Consider the following 26,197-nt stretch of genomic DNA (forward strand, 5'->3'; position numbering starts at 1 on the left):
CAAGTTTGGATAAAGCACAGGGACAAATATCCAAACAAATGGAAACACATAAACTATGAACCAATGGCTGAGGGGCCCCCCACCGGATCAGGCCCTCTGAATGGGTGAGATAGTCGATTGGCTTGATCTGTTTGGGAGGCATCCAGGCAGTGGGACCGGGTCCTGTGCTCATTGCATGAGTTGGCTGTTTGAAACCTGGGGCTTATACAGGGTCGCTTGGCTCGGTCTGGGAGGAGGGGACTGGACCTGCCTGGACTGAGTCTATCAGGTTGGTCTCAATCCTCGGGGGAGGCTTTGCCCTGGAGGAGGTAGAAATAGGGGGTAAGCTGGGGGGAAGGGGAGGGTGTGGGAGGGGGGAGAACAAAGGAATCCGTGGATGATATGTAGAACTGAATTGTAGTGTAAAATAAAATTAAATTAAATTAAAAAAAAGATGATGTAATTGAATTATTGCCAAGTTCCTGTTGTTCCTTGTGTGACTTGATAGTTTTCTATTCTGTATATAAACTACTGATTTACAGAAGTAAAATTGCAGCAGATTCAAACCACTTCTGAGTGTGTTGTCTGTCTGTCATTCGCCGAATCCTTGCCTTCCTGACTACACAAGCTCTGGTCCCCCTACGGTCGTGGTACCCCCAATGGGCCAGTCCGTGGCACCAGCCCACCCCACCCCCCATTCCCATCTCCTCCAGTGCAAGGATTCCCCTGGGGATTCAGCTCAACCTGGTAGATTCGGTCTAGGCAGGTCCAGTACCCTCCTCCCAGGCTGAGCAAAGTGTCCCTGCATAGGCCCCAGGAGTCCAATCGGCAAGAAAGAGGAGGGATTGTATGAGTGAGAATTGTTGAGACTATGATTCGACAAAGCACAGGGTCAAATAGCCAAACTAGTGGAAACACATGAATTATGAGCCACAATTTCTTTTAAAAACGAAACTCTCTTTAAAACTTCAGTCTCTCAACTGTTGGCTCCAGTAAATTAAAAAATAAATTAAATATTTTTGTACTTCAAGAGGCAAGAATCAGGGCACAGTCACAATCAGATCAAAGCAAAACTGCACTCCAAACATAATTCAGTGTTTTATCTGAGATTCACACACAATATTCTGTGCTCCTCCAAATGTCTTAGGTCATGTATTTGGCTCTGCCCTTTTCAGCACAAAGAGATTGTCTTATAGGCTCAAGCTCTTTCCATTCCATACCTTCTACTGTTCTTGGTGACCATCCGATGGTATTGGCATGTCCACAATGATGGAATCTTCTGCTGGAAAGGGGCTACACTTTCATCAATAGCCTCTCTTAGGCTCTCCTCATGGTGACAAGACTCACCTCTACATTACACCTTCAATCTTGGGTCTTTCACTGCTACTCCGGCTGAACCTTTACCAGTGTTCTCACCTGGCCTCTCCCAATGCCAAGCATCAGCTCTCCATGGCCCTTTCATGCCTTCAAAACCAGTACACCCTGGGAGACTCTTACATATTACTAAGGTCGGCTGCCAGTGCAAGGTACCTTGGCCACTTCTGGAACACAGCTCTGTGTGATAACTCTCAGGAAACACTTCTCAGAAGATTTTACCTCATGATGCCATTCTCTTGTTAATCACAGCTGATTATTCAGCCCCACCTGGCCAGCATCAATTATCGAAGCAAGGCAAAGGTTTCAGTTTAGTGGTTGTTGTGTCTTGTTAATCACAGCTGATATTTCAGCCCCAGCTAATCAAAACCACAGATTCTCCACACAAAGAGCCCGTTAGTCTTGGCTTCCCTCTTAAACTGTATGAGCCAGGCCTCCTTCATCTACATTGTTCTCAACAGTATTAACTTTCAAGTTCCAACAGAACAGCTCACTGAGCTCTCAACACTGAATTCCTTTTTAGCCCAAAGTTAACATGTTCAAGTCTATCATGTGAATACTATCCTGGTACAAACCCCACTTCTTCTGGGTTTCTATTGCTGTGATAAAATGTCATAACCAAAAAGCAAGATGGGCAGGAAAGGGTTATCTAGCTTACACTTCCACAATGCAGTTCACCAGTAAAGAAAGCCAGGACAGGAACTCAAATGGTAAAAGTCTGGAGGCAGGAGATGATGCAGCGTTCATGGAGGAGTCATGCTTACTGGTTTGCTCATCAGGGGTTGCTCACCTTGATTTCTTGTAGCACCTAGGACCACCATCCCAGGGGAACCACCACCCACAATGGGCTATTCCTTCAATCATCAATCAGTAATTTAGAAAATGACCTACCGATAGATATTATAGAGGCATTTTCTCAATTGAAGTTTCCACCTTTCAGATGACACTAGCTTGTGTCAATTTGACATAAAATTAGTCAGGAAGCAAGATATAGCTGGTGGATTTTCCCCAAACCAACCCCACCTGTGCCATCTCCACACTTTAAGTCCTAGCTATGGTTGCACAGATGTCACACGGCTTTTGCCTGGTAAACTCTCCCAATCCTTGTGTACTTTCCCCACATTTCCAGGAATAGTTTTACTCATGCACCTCATGCAAAAGTTTTCCCTGGTGAGTTCCCCAAAGCCAAGCACACCTAGTCATCCCAATTTTCTAAGGCTAGTTCCCTGGTCCTGTGGTCTAGCTCTGGATACACAGATCTCAAACAGCTTTGCCTCATGAGCACCAAAGAACCTTGTCCCCCTGCAACTTCCCTACACTCCTGTGACTAGCTTTCCTCATGCAGTTCTTGTACTGACTTTGTCTAACAATTAGCTTAGACCTGAGCCTGCTCCTGCCATATCCACAATCTCATGTCTAAGTCTAGATGCTGAAATCATGTACCCACTTTATCTGCTCAGATCCTCAGACTCTCACCAGCCACCTTCATTCCCACAATCCCAGGCCCACATTTTGCCACATTTTGAGAAACCCAAGAATCTAGCCCATCACTTCCATCTTTGCACTCTCAAGCTGAGTTCCAGTCATGCCACTCGGACCCTAGCTTTTCCCAATGAGTTCTCCACAGAACTCAGTCTGCATGTTCCATCTGTACATACACACAGACCTAGCTCAGAATGAGGAGATGACCCACAGTCTAAGTCTAGTGAGATTCAAAGGAACTTCTCTACCAGTACTGCCCCTGTTGACATTCACAAGAACTTCACTTATCATTATTATCACCATATTCATAAATATTACTCTAGTTGCTCATTTCCAACACTGGATTTCCCCAATTTGTACTCCCAAGAACAGGACTGCTCACTGCTGTAAACATAATCGCTAGCCTATTTCTGGATGGTCAAATCACATACCCCATTTTTTCTGGCCAGCTCCCCAGAACCTGGCCTGCCAGCATCATTGCCACACTCCCAGTCCTACCTCTGGTCACCAGGAAAATAGGGTGCAGAAACTACATGACCAGAAGCTACATGACAAGACCAACCTACTGGTGCAGGAAAAGTGGGTGCAAAAGCTGCATGTCCAGAAGCTGAACAACCAGGCCTACCTCTACTCACTCAGCTACTACACCAGGTTTTATTCATGATGTCTCCAAACCAAGACAATCTGCACTATTTCTACACTTAATACCCTAGCTATGAAACAGAGATCTTACTCTTGCTTTGTTTGGTGAGCTCTCCTGAGCCCTATCTGTCAGCACCATCCCCATATTCCCAGTGCTAGCTTAGATAGAACAGATTCAGTAACAGCTTTCTGTGGTCCTGCCTCCAGAACCAAGCCTTCCTGTATCATCTCCACACTCTCAATCCTAGCTCTGGGAGCATAGATCAGGCACTAATTTGCATGGTGGTATTGCCCAGAACCTCTTCTGCCAGCACCATGCCCATACTCTCTGGCCTTTCTCTGGAGACACCCCACCTTCTTTTCCATTACCACACTCTCAGAAGTAGCTCTTGTTAAGCAGCTTTTGCACCCACTTTTCCTGGTGAATTATTCAAGAATCAAGCCCACTTGCCCTATCTCTACACTCCTATAGGGGCCTAGCTCAAGATGTACTGGTTGCTCACCAGCTTTGCCTGTAGAGCTCCACAGAATCTTGCCTATCCATGCCATTTGCACCATTTCAGGTCTTAATCCAGTCTCAAATATCTCCACTAACCTCCCTTAGTCAGTTTTGCAGAGTCAGAATCACTTTGAACTTTTATCCAGTTCAGGGCCTCCCTTTTTATGGAGCACAGATCATGGACAGGTTTGGTGATTGTGGTCAGCAGAATACTTTCCACAAGGACATTCCCTATCTCTCTTAGTGATGTGATGAAGTAATATCACCAAAATCAACTTTGGAATGAAAAAGGTTTGTAAATGTATCCAACGTTCTTATTAAATAAGAAACACAGAACCAATGCAAAGAAGAAAGCCAAGAGGTCAGAGCTAAGAGCTAAAACCTTACCCTTCCTCCTGCGGTGGTCCTACCTCTCCGAACCAGAGCTACCCCTGTGTTAAAGTCTTTATATAGAGTTCCTGTCCTGCCTTCTCATTGGTTGTAAACCCAACCACATGACCGCCTCCTCACAGCCTGTCTGTATAGGCCTCCAGGTTTTCCATGATTGGTATTAAGATTAAAGGCATGTGTATCCAATAATGGCTGTATCCCTGAACACACAGAGACTTACCCAGCTCTGCCTACCAAGTGCTGGAATTACAAGCGTATGCTACCACTGCCCTGCTTTCCTATGGCTTGCTAATAGCTCTGACCCCCGGGCAACTTTATTTATTAACATACAAATAACATTTTAATACAAATAAAATATCACCATAAAGGTTATTTCAGCTTACAGCTGCAAACACCAGACAGCAACTTCTAGGCATTAACTGACAGAGGTCGTGGAAGAAGTTCCTCACTAGATTTCTGCTTGTGGGTCACTAAGCTTGCTTTTTCATATAAGTCAATATAACTTGACGAAGTGTGATACCTCCTCTAGTTGGCTGGGCTTTCCGACATCCATCATTAATCAAGAAAATGCTGTGCAAACTCACCTACAGGCCAATCAGACAGAAGCATTTACTTAATTAAGGCTTCCTCTTTCCAGATGATGTCAAGTTGGCAAATTAGTAATCAATCCATCAATCACTTGTCAACTTAGCAAACTGCATCTCTATCAAACCATTACCTTTCCTTTCTTTTTATTCCCTAGGTCTCACATTTGTTTCATAATGTGAAATATGCAACTTTAAAATCCCTTCAATCTTCACAAAATTCAAAAACTTGAAAAGTTCAGGCTATTTAATATATATAAAGTCTCTTCAAACGTCCAAAATTTCCACTGTGGGCTCCTGTAACAAACAAAAACAAACAAACAACTAAACAAGTTAAATCCCTCTTACTCTATGAGGGAAAAATGAGGACACAGTTACAGTCAAATCAAAGCAAACCCTACCTATGACAGTATTAATCAAGTGTCTAGTGCTTGGGATTCACTCACAATCCTTTGGAGATACCAAGAGCTTTGGAAGTTCAGGCTAGAACATCAACACCACAGACAGTTATTCTCATAGGCTCAGTCCAGGTTCACCCTACACCTGTGGCTGCCCTTGGTGCTCATACCCTGACCTTAGCATCACTACTAAACTGTGGTTTGAACATCAAGTATACCTGTGCCTTTTACAATAGCCTCTCTTCGCACACTGAATCTACCTCATGGTGCCAAGGCTCATTTTCTACATGAGTATTGTGATATTTTATTTGTACTGAAATGTTATTTTATTTGTACGTTAATAAATAAAGTTGCCTGAGGATTAGAGCTAATAGCAAGCCATAGCAGAAGTCTAGCAGTGGTAGCACACGCCCTTAATCTTGATCACATGACAGGCAGATCTCTGTGTGTTCAAGGATACCACCAGCATGGAGACACACACCTTTAATCTCAATATCAACCATAGAAGATCTGGAGGTCTGTATAGATGGGTAGTGACAAGGAAGTCATGTGGTTGGGTTTACAACCAATGAGAAGGCAGAATAGAAAGTCAATAAAAAGGACAAACACACAGGAAGTATTACTCTGGCTGAGGAGGACAGCAGCGGCAGTGAAGGGTAAGGTTTTTAGCTCTTAGCTATTGCTCTGACCTCTTGGGCTTTTTAACTCTGCAAAGGATTGAGATCTTCAATCCTTTCTTCCTCATTGAAAGTGAAGCTGTACCTTGACAAATGGACTCTCATGACCTCTCACAGTGCCACACCTCAGATGCTTTGTCTAGTGAACTCTAAAGAATCTTAGCCACCAGAGCCATTTAACCACTCCCAGACCCAGCAATGGTCACTCAGATCCTGGACCAGCCCTCCCTCAAGACTCTGCCCTGATTCATACAAGAGCAGTCTTTGGAAACCTCAAAGCCCACCCCAGTTATACATCATCTCCAAAAGGCCATACCTCCTAATCCTTCCCAAACAATTCTACCATCTGAGAACAAACTATCAAACACATGAGCATATAGGCTATTCTCACTCACACAACCATACTTGCTCTAGATATGTGGGAGTCCATTTTCAGGTTCCTAGTGGCTTTACCCAGCAGGTCTGCATAGAGAGGATGATTGGAACACAGGCCTGAGTGCAGGTGTCTGAGATGGTCTGCACTTGGCTGTGCTGGGGGGAGGTCTTTTGCTCCACCCCTTGGCGTTTCTATAAATACCTTAGGGCAGAGATGGTCATGGCCCATTGGAATAGGATCCAGGTCCTCTCGAGGCTATCCTATATTCTGGGGAATTGTGGGGTTGATGGGTAGCTGTCCTTCACAGATGTGCTCACTGAGCTTTGTCTAGTGAGCTCCAAGGAACTTCATCTTCCAAAGTCATCTCGATATTTCCAGGCCTAGCTTCTGTCATTCAGCTCCTGGAGTGGCATTTTCTGGTCAATGCAACAAGGACCAAGATTGCCTATGCTGTCTTCACAATCCTAGTCCTACCTCTGCATGTGCATAAAGCACACTGGTTTTGTCTCTTGAAGTCAAGAGCTTTTTCCACATCTTCAGGTCTAGTCATAGAAGCACACATCTTGCACTAGTTTTCCTGGACACGATCACCAGCACCTCTCTTGCCAGCACCATCTCTATAGCCTGTATCCTATCTCTGGTTGGACATCCAGCACTGGGATTTCTTTTCTTTTCCTCTCTTTTCTTTTCTCTTCTTTCTTCCTCTCTCCTTTTTATTCTTCTTTCATATATTACATCTCAACTGCAGTTTCACTTCCTTTACTTCTCCCAGTCAAAACCCCACATCCCCTCTTCCCCAGACCCACTCCTCCTTTGTTTCCCTTAAAAAAAAATCAGGCTTCCAAGGGATATCAGCAGAATGTGGCATAAGAAGTTACAATAAGACTAGGTACAAACCCTCATATCAAGGCTAAACAAGGCAAGCCAGTAGGAGGAAAACGTCTCAAGGGCATGGAAGAGACATCCCCACTTCCACTGTTCAGAGTCCCACAAGGACATCAAGCTACATGACCACAATATATATGAAGAGGACCTAGCTCAGGCCCATGAAGGGTCTGTGATCATTGCTTCCATCTCAGTGAGTCCATAGGAACCCTTCTAAGTTGATTCCGTATGCCATGTTCTCATGGTGTCCTAGACCCTTCTGGCTCCCACAATCCTTCCACTCTCTCTTCTGAGTGGTTTCCTTGGCTCTACCTAATATTTGCCAGCACTAAGTTTCTAAAGTGAGTTCCCCAACACCTAGCCTGCATAAGCTGTCTCCACATTCCCAGGCATAGCTTGGGATATGCATATCATGCATGGAATTTGCCTGGTGAGTTCCCAGAACATCACCTGCCTGTGCCATCTTTATACTACCGATGTCTATTGCCAGGTATGCAGCTCCTGAGATGGCTTCTCATGGGTTCTTAGAAAAAAGATTCCCTGCTGCATTGCCACATTCCAAGGTTCTGCTCTGGAAGCATAGATATGTCACTTGATTTGTGATAAACTTCATGAGAAACTCACAACAAAGTACCAAGCTTGTACTTTCTGCCCTAATACTTGTCACACAACTCCTAGCCTGGATTTCCCAACTGAAACCTCCAGAACCAAGCTCTGTGCACCATTTCTACATCCCACACAGAGCTCTGGATATTTCCATTGCATGGTGAGCTTAAAATGAACCTCACCTTCCAGTGCTGTCTCCACTCTCCTATCTAGTAATGGCCATCCAGCTTCTGTACTGCCTTTCCATGGTTAGTTCCCCCAGAAGCAAGAACACCTGGGACACCTCTATATTCCAAGGCTCAGCTCCAGACACACAGAATGCACTTCTTTACATGATGTTGCTCCACAGAACATCACCAAAGCACCATGTCCAATGCAATCATAGCAGCCCCTAAACTAATTTTATCTGTTATGTTTCTCCAATATCAAGTTTAACTGAGCTATCTCCTCATTCCCAAACTTAGGACTAAATTTGAAACACTGACACTGGTATATGCTCAGGAGTGTCTTAGAATCTGACCAGAATCTGATCTTCCAGTATTACCCTCATTCTTCTAGACTTAGCTCTGAGCTTGCAGCTCCTTCACTGGATTTTCCTGGAAAGCACCCCCAGAAGCAATCCCACCTGTGACAAATTGTGTACTTGTTTTCAGGTGGAGTGTCCAGGAATCTTGTCTGATAGAACAACTCCCATCCTTGTTGGCCTATTTCAGTCTCTCTGCACCTGCCCTGCCTTTTTCTGGTGAATTCTCAAAGATGAAGCCAAATTGACATCCTCTCACTTCCTGGCCTAGGAAAGTTCATGCAGTTCCTGACTCTGCTTTCCCTGTTCAGCCCTACCAGATCCACACATGCTTATGTCATTCACAGCTACAAAAAGAAATCTTTGTGAGAAAAGTTCATTTCTATCAGAGAAAGCACCTTTCTGGGAAAGCTTTCTGACTCCCAGAGAGATGAGGGTGTGAAGCCTAAAAGGATTGCCTCTGGTGATCAGCTCTGTCTGAGAGTTCATGGAGAAACAAGCACAACCTGCTGGGTGACTGGGCCAGGTGAAATGTAGGGAAATACACTTGTCCTAATGCAAGCTTAGGGAGAACAAAAACCTCCCTTAATAACAAGCAGAACAAAATATCTGTCTGGGAGAAAGTCTCTCTGAAGGAGCTGTTGGAAATGCTTTTCTTTCTTTTTTTTTTTTTAATTTATCTTGACTGTTTTTTTAAATTTATTTTATAATTTAATTTAATTTTACATATCAGCCATGGATTCAACTGTCCTTCCTCCTCCAGCCCCCCCCTCCTCCAGCCCCCCCCCCATTCCCATCTCCTCCAGGGCAAGGACTCCCCTGGGGTTTCATCTCAGCCTGGTAGATTGGTCCAGGCAGGTCCAGTCCCCTCCTCCCTTCACCCAGGCTGAGCAAAGTGTTCCTGCATAGGCCCCAGGTTCCAAACAGCCAGCTCATGTACTAAGGACAGGTCCAGGTCCCATTGCCTGGGGGCCTCCCAAACAGTTCAAGTTAATCAACTGTCTCACTTATCCAGAGGGCCTGGTCCAGTTGGGGGCTCCTTAGCTATTGCTTCATAGTTCATGTGTTTCTACTAGTTTGGCTATTTGTCCCTGTGCTTTTTCCAATCATGGTCTCAACAATTCTCGCTCATACAATCCCTCCTCTTACTGTCTGGCTGAGGCAAACACAAACTCCAAAGGAAGTTGGTGTTAGGAATGCCAGCCTCAATGCATGCTGGCGGGGCAGGTGCAGATCTGATCTGGAGCCAGTGTTGAATGAAAGAGAAACACCTGTTGGGGTCAGCTCATAGAGAATAGAAATTCCCCGATGTCCTGTAGTTGAAAATGCAAAAACCTTGGTTCAAACCTCACTGGTGAAAATATTTGAAAAAAAGCCCAATAAAGGGAACAGGAAGTTGACTCCCGGACCCAAAAAGAACTATGGGAAATGAAGTCCATAAGGTAGCTCCTAACAGCTAACTGATATAATAGAAATGCATTCTGGGAAAAGTAGTTTTTCTGCTAAAGATGGCGACATTGCCCAGAGAAAATTTACAGCTCGAAAAGATGTTCATAGTAAACTTAAAATACAGCTTTTAAAAGAATAAGGAGGAAAATTGTCTAAGAGGTTGTTGAATGTTTGTTCCAAGGAAAAATGGTAAGCATATGGAAATCAAGAGCTGTGAGTTTTTTCCTTCTTTTTCAAAAATAACTTATTTTCTATAATAGCTGTGCAGAGTTTTTTTTTTTTAACATAGTTGGATGACAAAAAGCTATCTATAAGAGCAAACAAGCCAATTTTAAACAACCCCCTTTTAAAAAGCAAGGGAAAACAGTCTGTATACTGAACATTGTTTTAGATATGAGTAAACTTACAGGCAAATAAAAAAGTTTGTTGCCTTTTGAACAAACAGCCTGCAATGAATGATTCCTTTGCAAATCTAATAGGGAAACAAGAAAACAGGCATTCAAAAAGAAATGACTGCTTTATAGATGGGGATCAAGCTTCAAAAAAATGTAGCTGTCTTACAAAATAGAGTTGCTTCACCTGGAAGTTCCCTATAAGAAAACAATGTTAAGCCGGGCGGTGGTGGCGCACGCCTTTAATCCCAGCACTCGGGAGGCAGAGCCAGGCGGATCTCTGTGAGTTCGAGGCCAGCCTGGGCTACCAAGTAAGTTCCAGGAAAGGCGCAAAGCTACACAGGGAAACCCTGTCTCGAAAAACCAAAAAAAAAAAAAAAAAAAAAAAAAGAAAACAATGTTAAATCAGAATGTTTGCTTAGTGAATACACTGATGTTTGTGAGAACAATCTGAGTTAAATAACTCATGGTTAGAGTATATCACAGCTGCTAATAATAACATCAGTGGTTAAGAAGCTAATGAAGCAAAACATGAAAGAACATCTATGTTCTTGACTCCTTTGAATAGTAGCAATTTTGGTGAAAATATTGGGCTAATAAAAACTATCAGAAACATCAGCATTGTTAAAAGTACTCATGGAAAATACAGCTTTAACTCCCGATGGAAAATTGTCTGTTGACTTACCATCTAAGAAATTCAGAGACAGAATATTCCTTACAAGGTTTTTCTTCTCTTTTCTTTCTTTTTGGGTTTGCTGTAAACTGAGATAGCACTTAATAGAGTTGTTATAAAAGATCTGGAATGCAAAAAGTACTGTTTAGCAACAGAATTCATTAAACCCAGAGTTAAGAAAGAGAGCCATTAAAGAATTAAACTCTTGTATCAAAAGAACTTTCAGAATGATATCAAAGCTGACTTCCTGTCTAATTAAGAGAATCTTTCTAATAGTTATAGTGATAATAATTAAGAGTAAGAAGTAGAAAATTATTCTGTCTTGTTAGAAAATGTGAAATCTCTTCTAGGTATTAAGAAATTTTTAGGTGTTTGTTAAGGTAGTTCTATAATAAGCTTGTAAGAAGTAAATATGCTAGTTGTAAATGTAAGTTTAAATAAGAAGAATCTAAGATGAATATAAGAAGTGTATTTGCTAAGGTAGTCCTATAGAAGACTATAAGAAATATATTTGCTAAGTAGTCCCATAGTTTCCTCAAGAAGTATATATAAATATATGTTAATATGTTATATGTGAGTTTGTAAAAAGGTGTAAATGTTGAGTGTTCATTTATGCTTAAGCATATGTTATATATGAGTTTGTAAAAAAGTGTAAATGTTGAGTGTGAGTCTATGCTTAATGTATATGGTGAAGGAACCTGAGATACAGAAGGTAGTGTCCTAGCAGACTGCTTGATTTTCAAAAGCTCCAGAAGCCGATGAGAAGCTAAGAATTGCAGATTCCAGAGCCAGCACAATCACAGCCAGGCATCTGTAGCTGAGACCCATTGGAAAATCAACACAACACAGAAAAAACTGAGCTAGCAGCAAAAAACGGTACAGTCTAAAATGCTACTGTAACTAAAAATGTCTCTGGCTTGAGAATGAAAGTTGCAGAGACACTTGTTTGAACTAAAATTGTTAACTGCAAAAAGCTTTGGTTGTAAAGCGATTCTTCATATTTGAAAATGGAAGTCTAGTACCAGAATTTATTTGAACTTTTTGAACTTAAAAAAATGAGATATAACTACAAAAGAGTTTTGGTTATGGATTTCTTCATATTTGGAAGGCATATACCAGAATTTATTATTTGAATTTTAGGACTTAAAAAATGAAATGAACAATGGTGATTTGATTGCAATGGGTCAATTTTGATTTTACTTATGGTGATGACCTTGGAACTGTTTAAATGAAGACATTTATTGTTTCTACCTAGGCTCAAGATGCAGTTTTGTATATGCACATATGCTTTACAAACTGGTGATTCATAAATTGTTTTGTGTTCAAAATGGAACTGTTTTATGGAACTGTTCAAGAAAAAATGGAATTACTCATGGAAATGGTTTTGTATTACAAATGGAACTGTTTATATAGAGAAATTTGTTTTTTTCTAAAAAATTATAAAGAAAAGTGAAAAGTAATATTCCTGAGTCTATTTAATTTAAAAAATATTTTTTATTTGAGTGGATTAATTTTATGTTTTGTTAGTAAGAAATGCAAATGGTATACTAAGAGATTACTTTAAATTGTACAGAGTTTTTTTAAGAAATTGTTTTTGGAGGAATTATAATTGTTTAACTTTGGGGTTTTTCTAACTAGGTTTGAGATTTTGTTTAAGAAAATTTATAAAGAAAAGGAGGAGTTATGAGTGAATTAAGGTTGAATGTATGTTTGCAGAAATTATGTTAACCTATTGATATTAATGAACCCTGGTTTTGTGAAGTTAAGGAAATATTTAAGTTTGATGTGAAAACACCGGAAGTTTTTCCTATGTTATCTTAGCAAGAAATTAAAATGGTTCTATTAAGAGTTTAAGTTGTAAGACTGAGAAAATTGTAACTATATATAGCACCATTTATGTTAATTCAAATGGTTCTGTAAAGAGTTTGCTTTGAGATGTAAGAATGAGGGAATTATAACTATGTATAACAATATTTATGTTAACTTGTTAATGGTAATGATGAAGCTAAGGAATTATTTAAGTTTACAATTGCATCAAGAAAGTTTTGGTTTAAAAGGTGCTTGATGGAGCTAAGACTGCTGTAGTCACCGTGAACCCAATCCAAAAAAAAATTGCCATCTTTATCATCCTCTACTAACATACTGGGAGGTATGATAGCTATGGAGATTGCTGTGAGCTCTTAATGAGGAGTTGTTTTTTATATATTACAAAAGGGGAACCTGTGGGAGCCCATTTTCAGGTTTCCTAGTGGCTTTACCCAGCAGGTCTGCATAGAAAGGATGAACAGACCACAGGCCTGAGCGCAGGTGTCTGAGATGGTCTGCACTTGGCTATGCTGGGGGAAGGTCTTTTGCTCCACCCCTTGACATATCTATAAATACCCTAGGGCAGAGACAGTCAGGGCCTGATGGAATAGGTTCCACACCCTCTCAAGGCTATCCTGTATTTTCTATCTTTCTCTCCCCTATAATTCCTTCTATCTAATATTTCCTGCTGCTCCTACTCAAGAACACTCTGGGGAAGTGTGGAGGTGGTGGGTAGCCCCCAGACACTTCAGAATGCCCCTTGCTTCTGCTGTGCTTTCTCTTGCTTGCTGCTGTCGTGTTCTTGCTGTATTTGGCATGGTGTGATCAATATGTGGAAAAATCCTACTGTGTCTAGTAGAGTATGACTGTTTCTTGTGACAATCTCACTCCTCACTGGGCAGTTTACTTGCAGATCATAACAAAGGTGATTTTTATAAGAGCAATGGCACTTAGTTGGATAAAAAATATAACTGAACTTTCTGAGTCAGCCTAAAAGATTCAGGTGGTTAAGACAGTGAAGATGATTAGGGCAATGGTTCAGGCTGCTCTGATAATTGATACAATAAGAGATACAAAAGATAGTGTGGTGATATTTAATTTTTACTCTAACAAATAAAGCTTACCTGGAGATCAGAGGAAAAATCCAGCCACTATATTAAACATAGAAGTCAGCATTTGGGAGGCAGAGATTCATCTGGATCTCTGTGAACTCAAGGCCACACTGGGAACAGAGCCAGACATGGTACACACCTTTATTCCCAGCACTAGTTAAACATAGAGGTCTGGAGGTCTGTACAGGCAGACAGGAAGTGATAGAGCTAGGCAGAAAGAGGAAGTGATGTAGCAGGGCAGAGAGAGGAAGTGAGATGGCAGGGTGCAGAAAGAATATAGGTGTGGGTATAAAGGAAGTAGCTCTCTTTGGCTGAGGATTTCTAGTGGTAGAACATGGCTGGCTTCTTTCTGCTTCCCTGATTTCTCAGTTATTACCCCATTATCTGTCTCTGGGTTTTTTACTAATAAGACCATTTAGCAATTTGGCTTACAAGATAGAAATAATATGCCGTCCTTTTTTCTAGATGTAAGATTTGCACAAGATGGAAAATAAGAACAATAAAGTTCCATGGGTTATAGACCCATGAATTCTGCCTGTGGAAAAACAGGATGATGATCAACTAAAGCAATTATGTCCCTACACCCAAGGTTAGGTCTGAGTTCCTTGGTCATATAGCTTACAGAGTTAATCACAGGTTCAGTATGCATCTTGAAAAAACAAAGTTGTGAAAGGAGATTAAATGACCCTACTGCGTGAGAAGAAAAAAGAAATATAGATGTTAGCTAGACCACTTGTTTAAGTTTCTGTAGACTAGAAATAGGATAGGAATCTGTGCCACTGAAACCACAATCAGCTGCCTGCCAGTACAAAAGGGACTGGCTGAAATGTACTTGCCTTGCTTTAAACTTTGTTAATTAACAATAAAAGAATCATTGCTCTTGGGTGAAGGTGTTGTGGTGGAAAAATTAATACAAAGGAAAATGTTTAACTATGTGTGGGCTTCTAAGAAAAACATGTAACTTGTGATCATAATGTGATTTGTTCCTATGTAAAAATTTTAATTTGTTTTTAGAAAATATGTAACTTGTGGTTGTTAGGTAATCTTCTCTTGTGTAGAGACTTTTGTCTTAGGTGGTATATAAGGTATAAGAGAAAAATAAGAGACAGAAGGAGGAGGAGGAGGAGGAGGAGGAGGAGGAGGAGGAGGAGGAAAAAGAGAAAAGTAATATGAAGTATTGCTTTGCCCCCTCACATAAGTGTCCTGTGTGTTTAGTAGTCACTGACTCCACATCTCCTCTCTAGTTTCTCTGACTTGCTGAAGCTGGACTTTGGCAATACATCATCATCATCATCATCATCATCATCATTATTTTACATCCCAACTATAGTTTCCCTCCCTCCTCTCCTTTCAGTCCCTCCCCTATCCCTGCTCTGCCTCCCTAATTCACTCCTCCATTTCTATTCAGAAAAGGGCAGGACCCCATGTATATCAACCAAACATGGCATATCAAGTTGTAAAAGCAGATATCCCCAATTGGATTAAACCTGGTATGAGGAATAGGGTCCCAAAAGCTGGCAAAAGAGACAGAGATAGCTCCTGCTTCCACTGGTAGAAGTCCCACAAGGAGACCAAGCTGCACAACTGTAACATATATGCAGAGGGCCTGTGTCAGTACCATGTAGGCTACCTGGTTGTTGATTGAGTCTCTGTGAGTCCCTTGGAGCATAGGTTAGCTGATTCTGTGGGTTTTCTTATTGTGTTCTTGAGATCTCAGGCTCCTAACAATCCTTCCTCTCCCTTTTTGTCAGGATTCTCTGAGTTCTGCCTAATGCTTGGCTATGAGTTTCTGCATCTGTTTCCAGCAGTTGCTGAATGAAGTCTCTCTGATGACAACTGTTGTAGACACTAATCTATGAATGGAAGATTATGAGAATGAACCATTGTCATGACATACAATCTTAAAGAACCAGAGTTTTTAATGTCCCTCTCATATGTGAGAAGGTTTAACAGAATAATTAATTTATTTCATTTTTAATTTAAAAAGTTTCCTCATATGGTGTAATTTGATTAGGGTTTTCTCTTTGCAATCATTTTTGAGATCCTTTCCCTCCTACAAGCTCACCCAACTGTACAGGCATTTGTTCATCACACCCAGCCCATGAAAACTTTTAAAATTAACAAAATTCTGATAAGATAAAATGTACAAAACTAGAACCATACAAAACAAAGACTCAAGGAATAAAAATGTGGCATCTCTTTTGTATTGGCTGTCAGGGACAAGGACAGAATCTCTAGTTAGTGGAAAAATACAGAACCCCCATAAGACAGGGAACTAGATCATCTTACAGTCAGGTTGCCTAGCAACAGGACATTGAGGCAGAGCCCTTGACCCTTTCACCCTGTAAACATCCTATACAAACATCCTGTTAGCTTGCCCCACCTTATGCAGATGACAGCTTCTTGCTCCCCCCGCCCTGCAGGAACTATATAAACCCTCTTAGAGAAAAATAAAGTGGCACCTTGATCAGAATCTAGACTTGGTGTATTTCCTTGTATCTCCTGTCCCTATCATTCCATCCTTAGGGTGGTCGAGAACCCGTTGAAGCTCTGCAGGCAGGGTAAACTGGCACCCAACGTGGATGAAACCACCTCTTGAAGACTCGGAATGTCGACTCCCGGAGGAAAGACCAAGGCCTTGGTGAAGTTGTTGGATCCCCCTGAAATTGCCCGGTTCAGGACACGATCCCGGAGGAGAGCAGAGATGATGCAGGTAAGAAAGTGACGAGCCATGGGACAGGCAACTTCGTCACAAGATTTATTTATTTCTGGCCTAAATGAGCCCCTCAAGATACAAGGAACTAGGGTAAAGAAAAAAGACCTTAAAGCCTTTTTTGATTATTGATGATATTCTTAGGGTCTATAAACATTCCCCTGACATATAAGAGCTTATTAATATAGGAGAAAAAACTTTGAAAGAAGCCTTTCACTCTCCCTCTACCTGCCCTAAGACCCCCCCCCCCCAGCACTTTCTCGTCTGCCTTCGGTCTGTCCCTCAGATCACGACCTGCACTCTATGGAAGAGGGGATGCTCACAACTTTTAAACCTAGGAATCCTCAGGAGTCTGCTTTTGCCCATCTTGATCCCTCTCTTAAACTCTAACTTCCCTCTAGACCCTGCCGAGGAGGCCTCCCTAGAGGGTTGGTCCGAGGGTAGTGGTGTTTACAACTAATTGATCACAACCAGTTACAGATTTCTTTGTTCCTTCTCCACTCCCCCTACTTCACTTGAACAGCCGTCCTCAAAAACTTGGACACTAAAGAAACTTCTCGGTAACTCCCCCTATGATACAAATGCAACACAGGCAAAATTCCCTCCCGGTTGAGAGACTGTTCGGGCAGAAACAGAAGTACCTTCATTAAACACTTGGCCTTTGAAAACGCAAACACTGCCTGCCAGGAACTAGGGCTTGGGGTGCTTTCAGGATTTGCTGAGGCAACCATGAGTCCCCTGGGCGGCTAGAGGGGACGAGGGACATTTTGTCTCTGGATGGACAGTTGCCTGGTGTGCAGGACGGAGCCATCTCTGAGATCACATTTCTGCTCCAACAGAGTAAGGCAGGTCTGGAGGGGATGGTGGTGGAGGATCTCAAAGTGTAGGATTTGTTGGCCATGGTTTGTCTTTATGCGGGAGGGGGGGGGGCTGGAGCCGGCCTTGGAGGTGGTTCCCGGGACTGAAGTGCTAACAGGATTGGATGCTTGCTGTTGTGGAGGGTCCGGTCTTGGTGGCACTGGGGGGAGGGGAGCTTGTGGGGTGTGGAGGATGGAGGGGAGGGCCTTTCCACCTTGGTGCCTGCCGGTTCCTTCATTCATGGGCAGAGAGTCACAGGGGCTGGCAGGGGGGAGGAGGAGTCTGGGGGAGCCAGTAGCCTTCTGATTCTCATGATGTGAGGTCGGAGAACATTCAGCATTAACACCATTGCTGATCATCACAGAAAGACTAAATCCTGTTAATGGTGCCATAAAAGAGATACACTCTGCTCCCAGATAGTTGCCGGAACACCTGGTTAGAGCTTTAAATATACCTGATCTGCCCAGGAGAGATAGCCCTTCTCCTGAGGAAACTTCTTCTGTTTCAAATGCTGTCCCTCCGTCAAGCCCTCCAGGCTGTTGTCCTCGCCCACAGCAACCCCCACCAGCCCTTTAGCTCTGTTATCACTCTGCTCAGAATTCCTGTGGGGGGGACAGTGGGAACTTTACAGCAAACTGTGTTTGAGACCTTTCACACAGTATACAAATCCCATAGTCAATCACGTTCTGGGCTGAGCAGGGACACTGCTTGTCACAAATCCAGTCTAGAAAAAGAGAAAAAAAAAAGGAAAACAAGACCTTGGGTGGTTCCAGAATTGGTTTTCCCACTCCCCTTAGCTAACAACCCTTCTTCCCTCCCTCCTAGGACCTGTTGTAGGCCTGCTCCTGCTCCTGGTCCTTGCCTTTGGGCCATGGGCACTTTCTTGGCTCACTCAGTTCATCCGAAGCCAAATAACAGACCTGCTAGCCAGGCAGATCCAGGTTCATTACCACTGCTTTGCTATGCAGGACTCCAGGATTGAAATTTCCCCTGACGAGAGATGCCCCACACAGACCCCTTCACTCCAGGGAGGCTGCACTGCAGCTGGGACTGCACAGGCTGGGGACCATGGTACCCCAAAATCCCAAGAGCCTGGATTATATGCCCTGTTGCATAGCGGTTGTGCAGTAGCAGCCTTGCGCTTACCCATTTCCACTCCCTCAAAAAACTACATGGTCCATTGATTCCTGTACTATGGGGATGCCTGTGGTGCTTGAGTCTGGAGAGACATTCCCTCTCGGACCCTTTTTTCATAACCTTTAGAGGGATAGGGCCTCTGTAATCCTCCATGGAAAGCCTCTTTCAGAGCCCTCCTTTTAGACCATTTGAACCTGGTTTATGTTGGCCCTTAGATTTATTACTAAGAAGGGGGAGATGTCAGGGACAAGGACAGAATCTCTAGTTAGTGGAAAAATACAGACCCCCGATAAGACAGGAAACTAGATCATCTTACAGTCAGGTTGCCTAGCAACAGGACATTGAGGCAGAGCCCTTGAGCCTTTCACCCTGTAAACATCCTATACAAACAACTTGCCCCACCTTATGCAGATGACAGCTTCTTGCTCCCCCCACCCTGCAGGAACTATATAAACCCTCTTAGAGAAAAATAAAGTGGCACCTTGATCAGAATCTAGACTTGGTGTATTTCCTTGTATCTCCTGTCCCTATCATTCCATCCTTAGGGTGGTCGAGAACCCACTGAAGCTCTGCAGGCAGGGCATTAGCTGACTACATTTGGTCATGAGGCTTGCCTTAGAATGTAGTGGATACCTCCAATGACACTCCATTGGAAAATAATGATTTTCTTTTTCCCAGAAGTTATCAGTTGCAAATAGCTTCTTGGTTGGTGATGGTTCTTTTTGTCCCCAACCCTGTAACAATGCTAGCAAATTGTCTGGTTTGAACCTGTGAATGTCTTGTGTGTATGTTGTCACAGTCTCTCTAAGTTCTAATGTTGTATCAGTTCTGTTGTATCTGGAACAACCTGTTTCCTCTGAGTCATCCACTACTTCTAGCTCCTACAATCTTTCCACACACACACACACACACACACACACACACACACACACACACACATATACATATACATATATGTATATGTATATATATATATACATATATATATATTCTTGTACATCAAGGGGAGGGGCTTGATGAGGAGATCTCATTTAGAATTGAATACTTCAAAGTCTCTCACACTCTGTTCTTTGTCCATTTGTGGGCCTCTTTATTATCATCTCCTGAAACAACAAGTTTCTATGATGTGTGTTGAGTGAGGAAGTGATCTATGAGTGTAAATGTATTTCTTTAGGAGTCATTTTAATTCAATATTCTTTTATCTGAATTATAATAGTAGGTTTTCCATAGCCACATGGATTATCTAATATCAGGTGCCTTTCCATTTCAGCAGTTTTGTTTACTAGTTCCATCTCTTGGAGTGGACCTTGAATCCAATGAACATGTGACTGGTTACTCACATAAGTTTTGTGACACTGTTATACCAGTATATCTTATAGGCAAGTCACTGCAGTTCTAATGATTTGCAATATATGATATAATGGTCAGGTTTCTCTTCTCAAAACTTTTCAAATACCTTATAGTACCATGACCACCAGTCAGTAGAGGTGCAAAAGAGTCAAGGGCAAAAATTAAGCTAATTCAGTGGTCTCTACAGAAAACCACAACCAATAAAATGCGTTATTGTGGAGCCCAGTCTCAATTAACATATCTAAAAAAACATTCATGCACATAAGGCGAAGGGAAAATTGTGGAAAAGGGGACAGAAAGATTATAAGCACCAGAGTATTGGGGAGTGAATTGTGAGATTGTGTCTCCCAGTAATATCAGAACCTATATCAATAAACTCTCACCACATTACTGCCCAAACATGACATGAACAAGGTGACACCAAAGAACATGCCAAATTGGATGGAGAAAAATCCATGATGCCTCAACCCTACACAAAGAATTATGGGGAACAGGAAAGCAGAGAATAGGAGAGGTAGCATTACCCAGGAAAGGACTCAGCAGTGCCAAAAGTCAGCTGTGAAAGCCTACATTCATGTAGCATTTTAAGGACTAAATAAGTTAGATTTATGTATATGCATACAATAGTTGTTAGTGAAAAGAGAATGGGAATTTGAAGGAGAGGGGAAAGGAGTATATTGAAGGCTTTGGAGGGAGAAATGGGTATGGTGATACTTTATTTGTACTGAAATGTGATTTTAATTGTATGTTAATAAATAAAGTTGCCCGCGTGTCAGAGCTATTAGAGCCATAGCAAAAGCTGGGCATTGGTGGTATATGCCTTTAATCCCAGCACTTGGTAGGCAGAGCTAGGTAGATCTCTGAGTGTTCAAGGATACAGCCAGCATTGGAGACACATGCCTTTAATCTCAATACCAACCATAGAAGACCTGGAGGTCTATACAGACAGGCAGTGATGAAGCAGTCATGTAGTTCATTTTACAACCAATGAGAAGGCAGAACAGAAAGTCTATATAAAGACAAACAGACAGGAAGTAGGTCTCTTTCAGAGAGGTCTCTTGGCTGAAGAAGCTAGCTGCAGCAGGCGGGTAAGGCTCTTAGGTCTGATCTCTTGGCTTTCATCTTTGCATTGGCTCTGTGTTTCTTATTTAATAAGATGGTTGGTTACATCTACATTTGGCGCCCAATGTGACAAGAATCCATTAAAAACTGCTTGGCTTGGCTTGGCGGCAGGTCCAGCTTCTGGCCTGAGCAGCCCAGCAACCTAGCAGGGGTCCAGCTTGGGCCCAGGTCGGCTTGGCCTCAGGCCGGACTGACTGTAGCCCCAAGTGGTTGCACGCAGTTGGAGCTACTTGCTTAAAGCTGGTGCTACAAACAACTAAGGCCTGCCCTGCTGAACAGGACCCCTGCCTGTAAAGCCAACACACATGATCGGAACTTAAGGAAGCCAGAGCCAAGCCTTGACTCGACTCAAGCAGGAAAACGTGGCTAGGTAGCCAGAACTTGTGGCTATGCATTCTCTCTCTCTCTCTCTCTCTCTCTCTCTCTCTCTCTCTCTCTCTCTCTCTCTGTCTCTCTCTTGGGATTCACACCTCGGACACTAGGTGACTGTTTTGAAATTCCCACAGATTTCTACTGTTCTACGCAGACTTGATAAGTCAAATAAGATATCAAATATTTTAAAGGAAACTATTTAAAAGAGAATTATTTCCACATTAAAAAAAATGGGTTTTATGTGTACATTGGAAGAAAATTGGGCTTTGTTTGAAATTTTAGGCAGTCTGACAATGGAACAACTATATGAAAAGATTAATATTGATCGAATTATGCAGTTTATTACTTTTCATATCCTCATTTTACTATTCAAAAAAGATAGTTAATTTAAGTGCCAGGATAACAGTTTTAGGAAAACCTGTTAAACCTGTAAAAATGAATTATAGAGAAATTTAAATTCAAACAGAAGAAATTAACAGTGAAGTTGTTTCAAAATTGGGTCATGAGGTTACAGAAAGAAAGCCTGTTTTCATACAATCACCCTTAATTTAACCGGTAGCCATAGAACAGTTACATGGTGAAAAGAATAGACAAACTACTTGGATTCCAATTGAAATGTTAGACTTACAAAGATTTAAGGAGGCCATAGCATCTTATGGCATGCATTCCCCATATGTAAAGCAAATGTTAAACACCTGGTCAACTTGTAATAAGATTATACCACAGGACTGGTGGGAGCTGGCACAGGCTGTTCTAGAACCCGGACAAAAGCTCCAGTGGAAAATGTGGTTCAAGAATGTGGCTAAAAATATAGAAAAACAATGGAGGGATAAAGGAACACAAGTCTGCCAGGATCAGATTATTGGAGAAGGCCAATATGCTTCAGTACAAACACAATGTTCATATGAGGTCCAAACCCTAATTATATGTCAAATGGCAGCCTTGAATGCATAGGGCAGAGTTGAGGAACCAGAAAAAAACTGAGTCATTTACAAAGGTTATACATGCCTAAAAGAATCGTTCACAGATTTCTTACAAAGATTGAGTTCAGCAGTAAAGAGAATGGTCCCGAATTCAGAAGCCAGTCAGATAATAATCGAATCTTTGGCTTTTGAGAACACAAATGCAGGATGCAAGAGAATAATCAGGCCATTAAAGGCAAGATCAGCACCCTTGGAAGATTGGATTAGAGATACAGTTAATGTTGAGGCTCAGGACCATGATGATATGTGGGTAGGAGAAGCAATTTAAAAAGGTTTGAGGAATGTTAGATGTTTTGGATGTGGAAAGCAAGGACATTTGAAAAGGGACTGTAGACAGGTCATTTTTAGAAACAATGTTTATTCAAGGAACACTGGCAACAGAATGCCCTTTCCTTCTGGAATATGCAGAAGGTTTGGTAAGGGAAAACACTGGACCAACGAATGTAGATCATCAAGGACAGACAAGGTAACCTTTTGCCTCGGGCTTCAGGAAACTCCCAGAGGGGCCCCAGGCAGGCCCACACAGTAAACCCAGTTCAAATCTTTCCTGCAGTTGTAGAGGAAACCCCTACTAAGAGCAATTAAATAACCAAATGCATGTTGGAATAAATCATGCTGGTCAGGATGATAAACAGAGAGAATAGAAAATTCAGGAGAAAACATAAAGAAAATTTTTTGGCAAACTTCTATTAATGAACACAGACCAAAATTAATGATAAAAATAAATGGTGTTTTGTTGTCTGGTCTGGTAGATACAGGTGCGGACATTACCATAATTGCACCAGAATTTTGGCATCCAACTTGGCCTCTTCAGGAGGTAAACGTTCAACTGTTAGGAATTGGGACATTATCTCAAATGAAACAGAGTGCAAGATGGCTCATATATATAGGTCCAGAAGTACAGAGAAGAAAATTAAAACCATATATGGCTAACATAGCTATGAACCTGTGGGGTCTAGACTTGTTGCAACAATGGAATACTCAGATTAACATCCCTCCAATCTCAGAAACAAATAAACTAGCACATGTTTCTGAGAGAAATATTAGAAGGCATTATTCTGAGTGGACACCAGCCATCCATATTATACAAGAAGAGGGCACAACAACTGATGATCTCCCAAAAACACCAACAGCTCTACCTTTAAAATGATTAACAGACAAACCTTTATTGGTTCAGCAATGGCCTTTAACAACAGAGAAACTCCAGGCTTTAGAAGATCTGGTAGAAGAATAGTTAAATGCTCAGCATAATGAAGAATCAACAAGCCCTTGGAACTCTCCTGTATTTGTTATTAAAAAGAAATCTGGTAAATGGAGAATGGTAACAGACCTTAGAGCAACGAACAAAGTAATTCAGCCAATGGGCTCTCTACAATCTGGAATTCCTTTGCCTACTCTGTTCCCAAAAGGATGGCCTCTCATAGTTATTGATTTAAAAGACTGTTTCTTTTCAATACCCTTACAAGAAAAAGACAGAGAAATATTTGCTTTCACAGTGCCTACTTACAATAATTCTCAACTGGTTAAAAGTTTTCAATGGAGGGACCTCCCACAGGGAATGTTGAATACCCCAACCCTGTGCCAATATTTTGTACAACTGCCATTGGAAATGATACGTAAAAAATTTCCTAAATCTATAATTTATCATTATATGGATGATATTTTACTAGCTGACTCAAATGTAGATACTTTAGAAAGAATATTTGAAGAAGTAAAGGAAATTTTGCCTTGCTGGGGATTACAAATTGCTCCTGAAAAGATACAAAGAGGAGATTCTATTAATTATTTAGGATGTAAAATAGAGCTACAAAAAATTAGACCCAAAAGGTGCAAATTCGGAGACATAGACTACAGACTCTTAATGACTTTCAAAGGTTATTTGGAGACATTTCTCATTTATGAACTATTGTTGGGGTAAAAAATGATGAACTGAATAATTTGTTCAAAACCTTAGAAGGTGACAATGACTTAAATAGTCCAAGGGAATTGTCACCTGAAGCCGAGAAAGAATTGGCCTTGGTAGAAAAGAAAGTACATGAAGGGCATGTGGATCATATTGTTCCAAAGCTGGATTGCATTTTGGTTATTTTACCTTCTAGGCATTCTCCTACAACAATATTAATGCAGAGGGGATATATTATATTTGAATGGATATTTTTACCAAATAAACCGAATAAAAAATTAAAAACTTATATGGAAAAAAGTCTCTGACTTGATTTGGAAAGGAAAATTGAGACTTTGTCAATTAGCAGGAATAGACCCAGCACAAATTGTTGTACCTTTAACTAAAGAGGACATTGACAAATTATGGACAGAATGTGATCCTTGGCAAAGAGCTTGCAGTAATTTTTTGGGAGAAATTAACAGCAAATATCCCTAAAGCAATAGAATTGATCTTATAAAGAGAGTTGATTGGATCTTGCCTTGAATTGTTTGGGAAAACTCATATCTGGAGTTCATATATTTTATACAGATGCCAACAAACAAAGGCAGGTTATAAATCAGAAAATTTAAGGAAAGTTGTTCAAAGTCCTTATAATTCAGTTCAAAAATTAGAATTATATGCTATTCTGTAGGTATTAATGGATTTTTCAGAACCTCTCAATATAGTAACTGACTCTCAGTATGCTGAAAGAGTGGTATTACATATTGAGACTACAGAATTTATCCCTGATGCTTCAGAATTAACTTCACTATTTGTTCAATTACAAGATACAATCAGGAAAAAGAGTCATCCTTTATATATATCTCACATCCGATCCCATACAAGTCTGCCAGGCCCTCTATCACAAGGCAATGATGAGATTGATAAATTATTGATAGGAAATGTGCTGGAGGCCTCAGAATTTCATAAAAACATCATGTCAATAGTAAAGGTTTAAAAAAGGATTTTTCCATAAGCTGGCAACAAGCCAAAGAAATAGTAAAGAAATGTCCTACTTGTTCCTTCTACAATCAAACACCATTACCAGCAGGATGTAACCCAAAAGGTACTCAGAGACATGAAATCTGGCAGATGGATGTGTTTCACTTTGCAGAAATTGGAAAATTGTAATATGTACACCATACCATCGATACTTATTCAGGATTTCAATGGGCAACTGCTTTGAGTTCTGTAATGGCTGATTCTGTAATCACTCATTTGCTAGAAGTTATGGCCAACATGGGTATCCCTCACAAATTAAAACTGACAATGCTCCAGCATATGTCTCTGTTAAAACGAAACAGTTTTTTGATTCTTACAATATAAAGCATATTGCAGGTATACCACATAATCCTACAGGTCAAGCAGTTATAGAAAGGTCAAACAGAACTCTTAAGGATATGCTAAATAAACAGAAATGGATAACAAAAACCACCAGGAAAAGACTGCATAATGCTCTATTAACTTTGAATTTTCTCAATGCCAATGAGAAAGGGACAACAGCTGCAGAGAGACATTAGATAATAAAAAAAGTACCTAATCAAATCAGCCTATATACTTTAAGGATGTGCTGACCTCAGAATGGAAACCAGGATATATGTTACATTGGGGATGAGGTTTTGCTTTTATTTCTACAGGAGAAGATAAGCTGTGGGTACCATCAAAATTGATAAGGGTTTGATTTGAACAAGAGAAACCTCTTAATTAGAGGAGGTGATAGTTCATCAACCAGCATGGACATCCAATTTAAATTAACATACCAGTAACACATGCCTTTTCATTTAATCAGATAATAACTTGCCAAAAAAGAACCTCCCAAAAATTAGTGTTGGGGAAAGGTTTTTGTTTTAGTCCTTTAGGGGAATGAAGGCTAAGGGATCTGAAGAACACT

At 41.3% G+C, this 26,197-nt stretch overlaps 1 protein-coding gene across 1 annotated transcript in view; it reads left to right on the top strand.

The window, feature by feature from the left end:
• The first annotated feature begins 16,455 nt into the window (after nt 1-16,455).
• The window catches only part of LOC128113804 (uncharacterized), a 55,686-nt gene continuing 45,944 nt past the window's right edge, over nt 16,456-26,197 (top strand). Inside the window, exon 1 of the mRNA XM_052743752.1 lies at nt 16,456-16,560. Coding sequence (XP_052599712.1) covers nt 16,456-16,560 — 105 coding nt within the window. The remainder of the gene's footprint in view (nt 16,561-26,197) is intronic.

Source organism: Peromyscus californicus, unplaced genomic scaffold (assembly GCF_007827085.1).
Source record: "Peromyscus californicus insignis strain IS unplaced genomic scaffold, ASM782708v3 Scaffold_10__1_contigs__length_136768540, whole genome shotgun sequence".
NCBI lineage: Eukaryota > Metazoa > Chordata > Mammalia > Rodentia > Cricetidae > Peromyscus > Peromyscus californicus.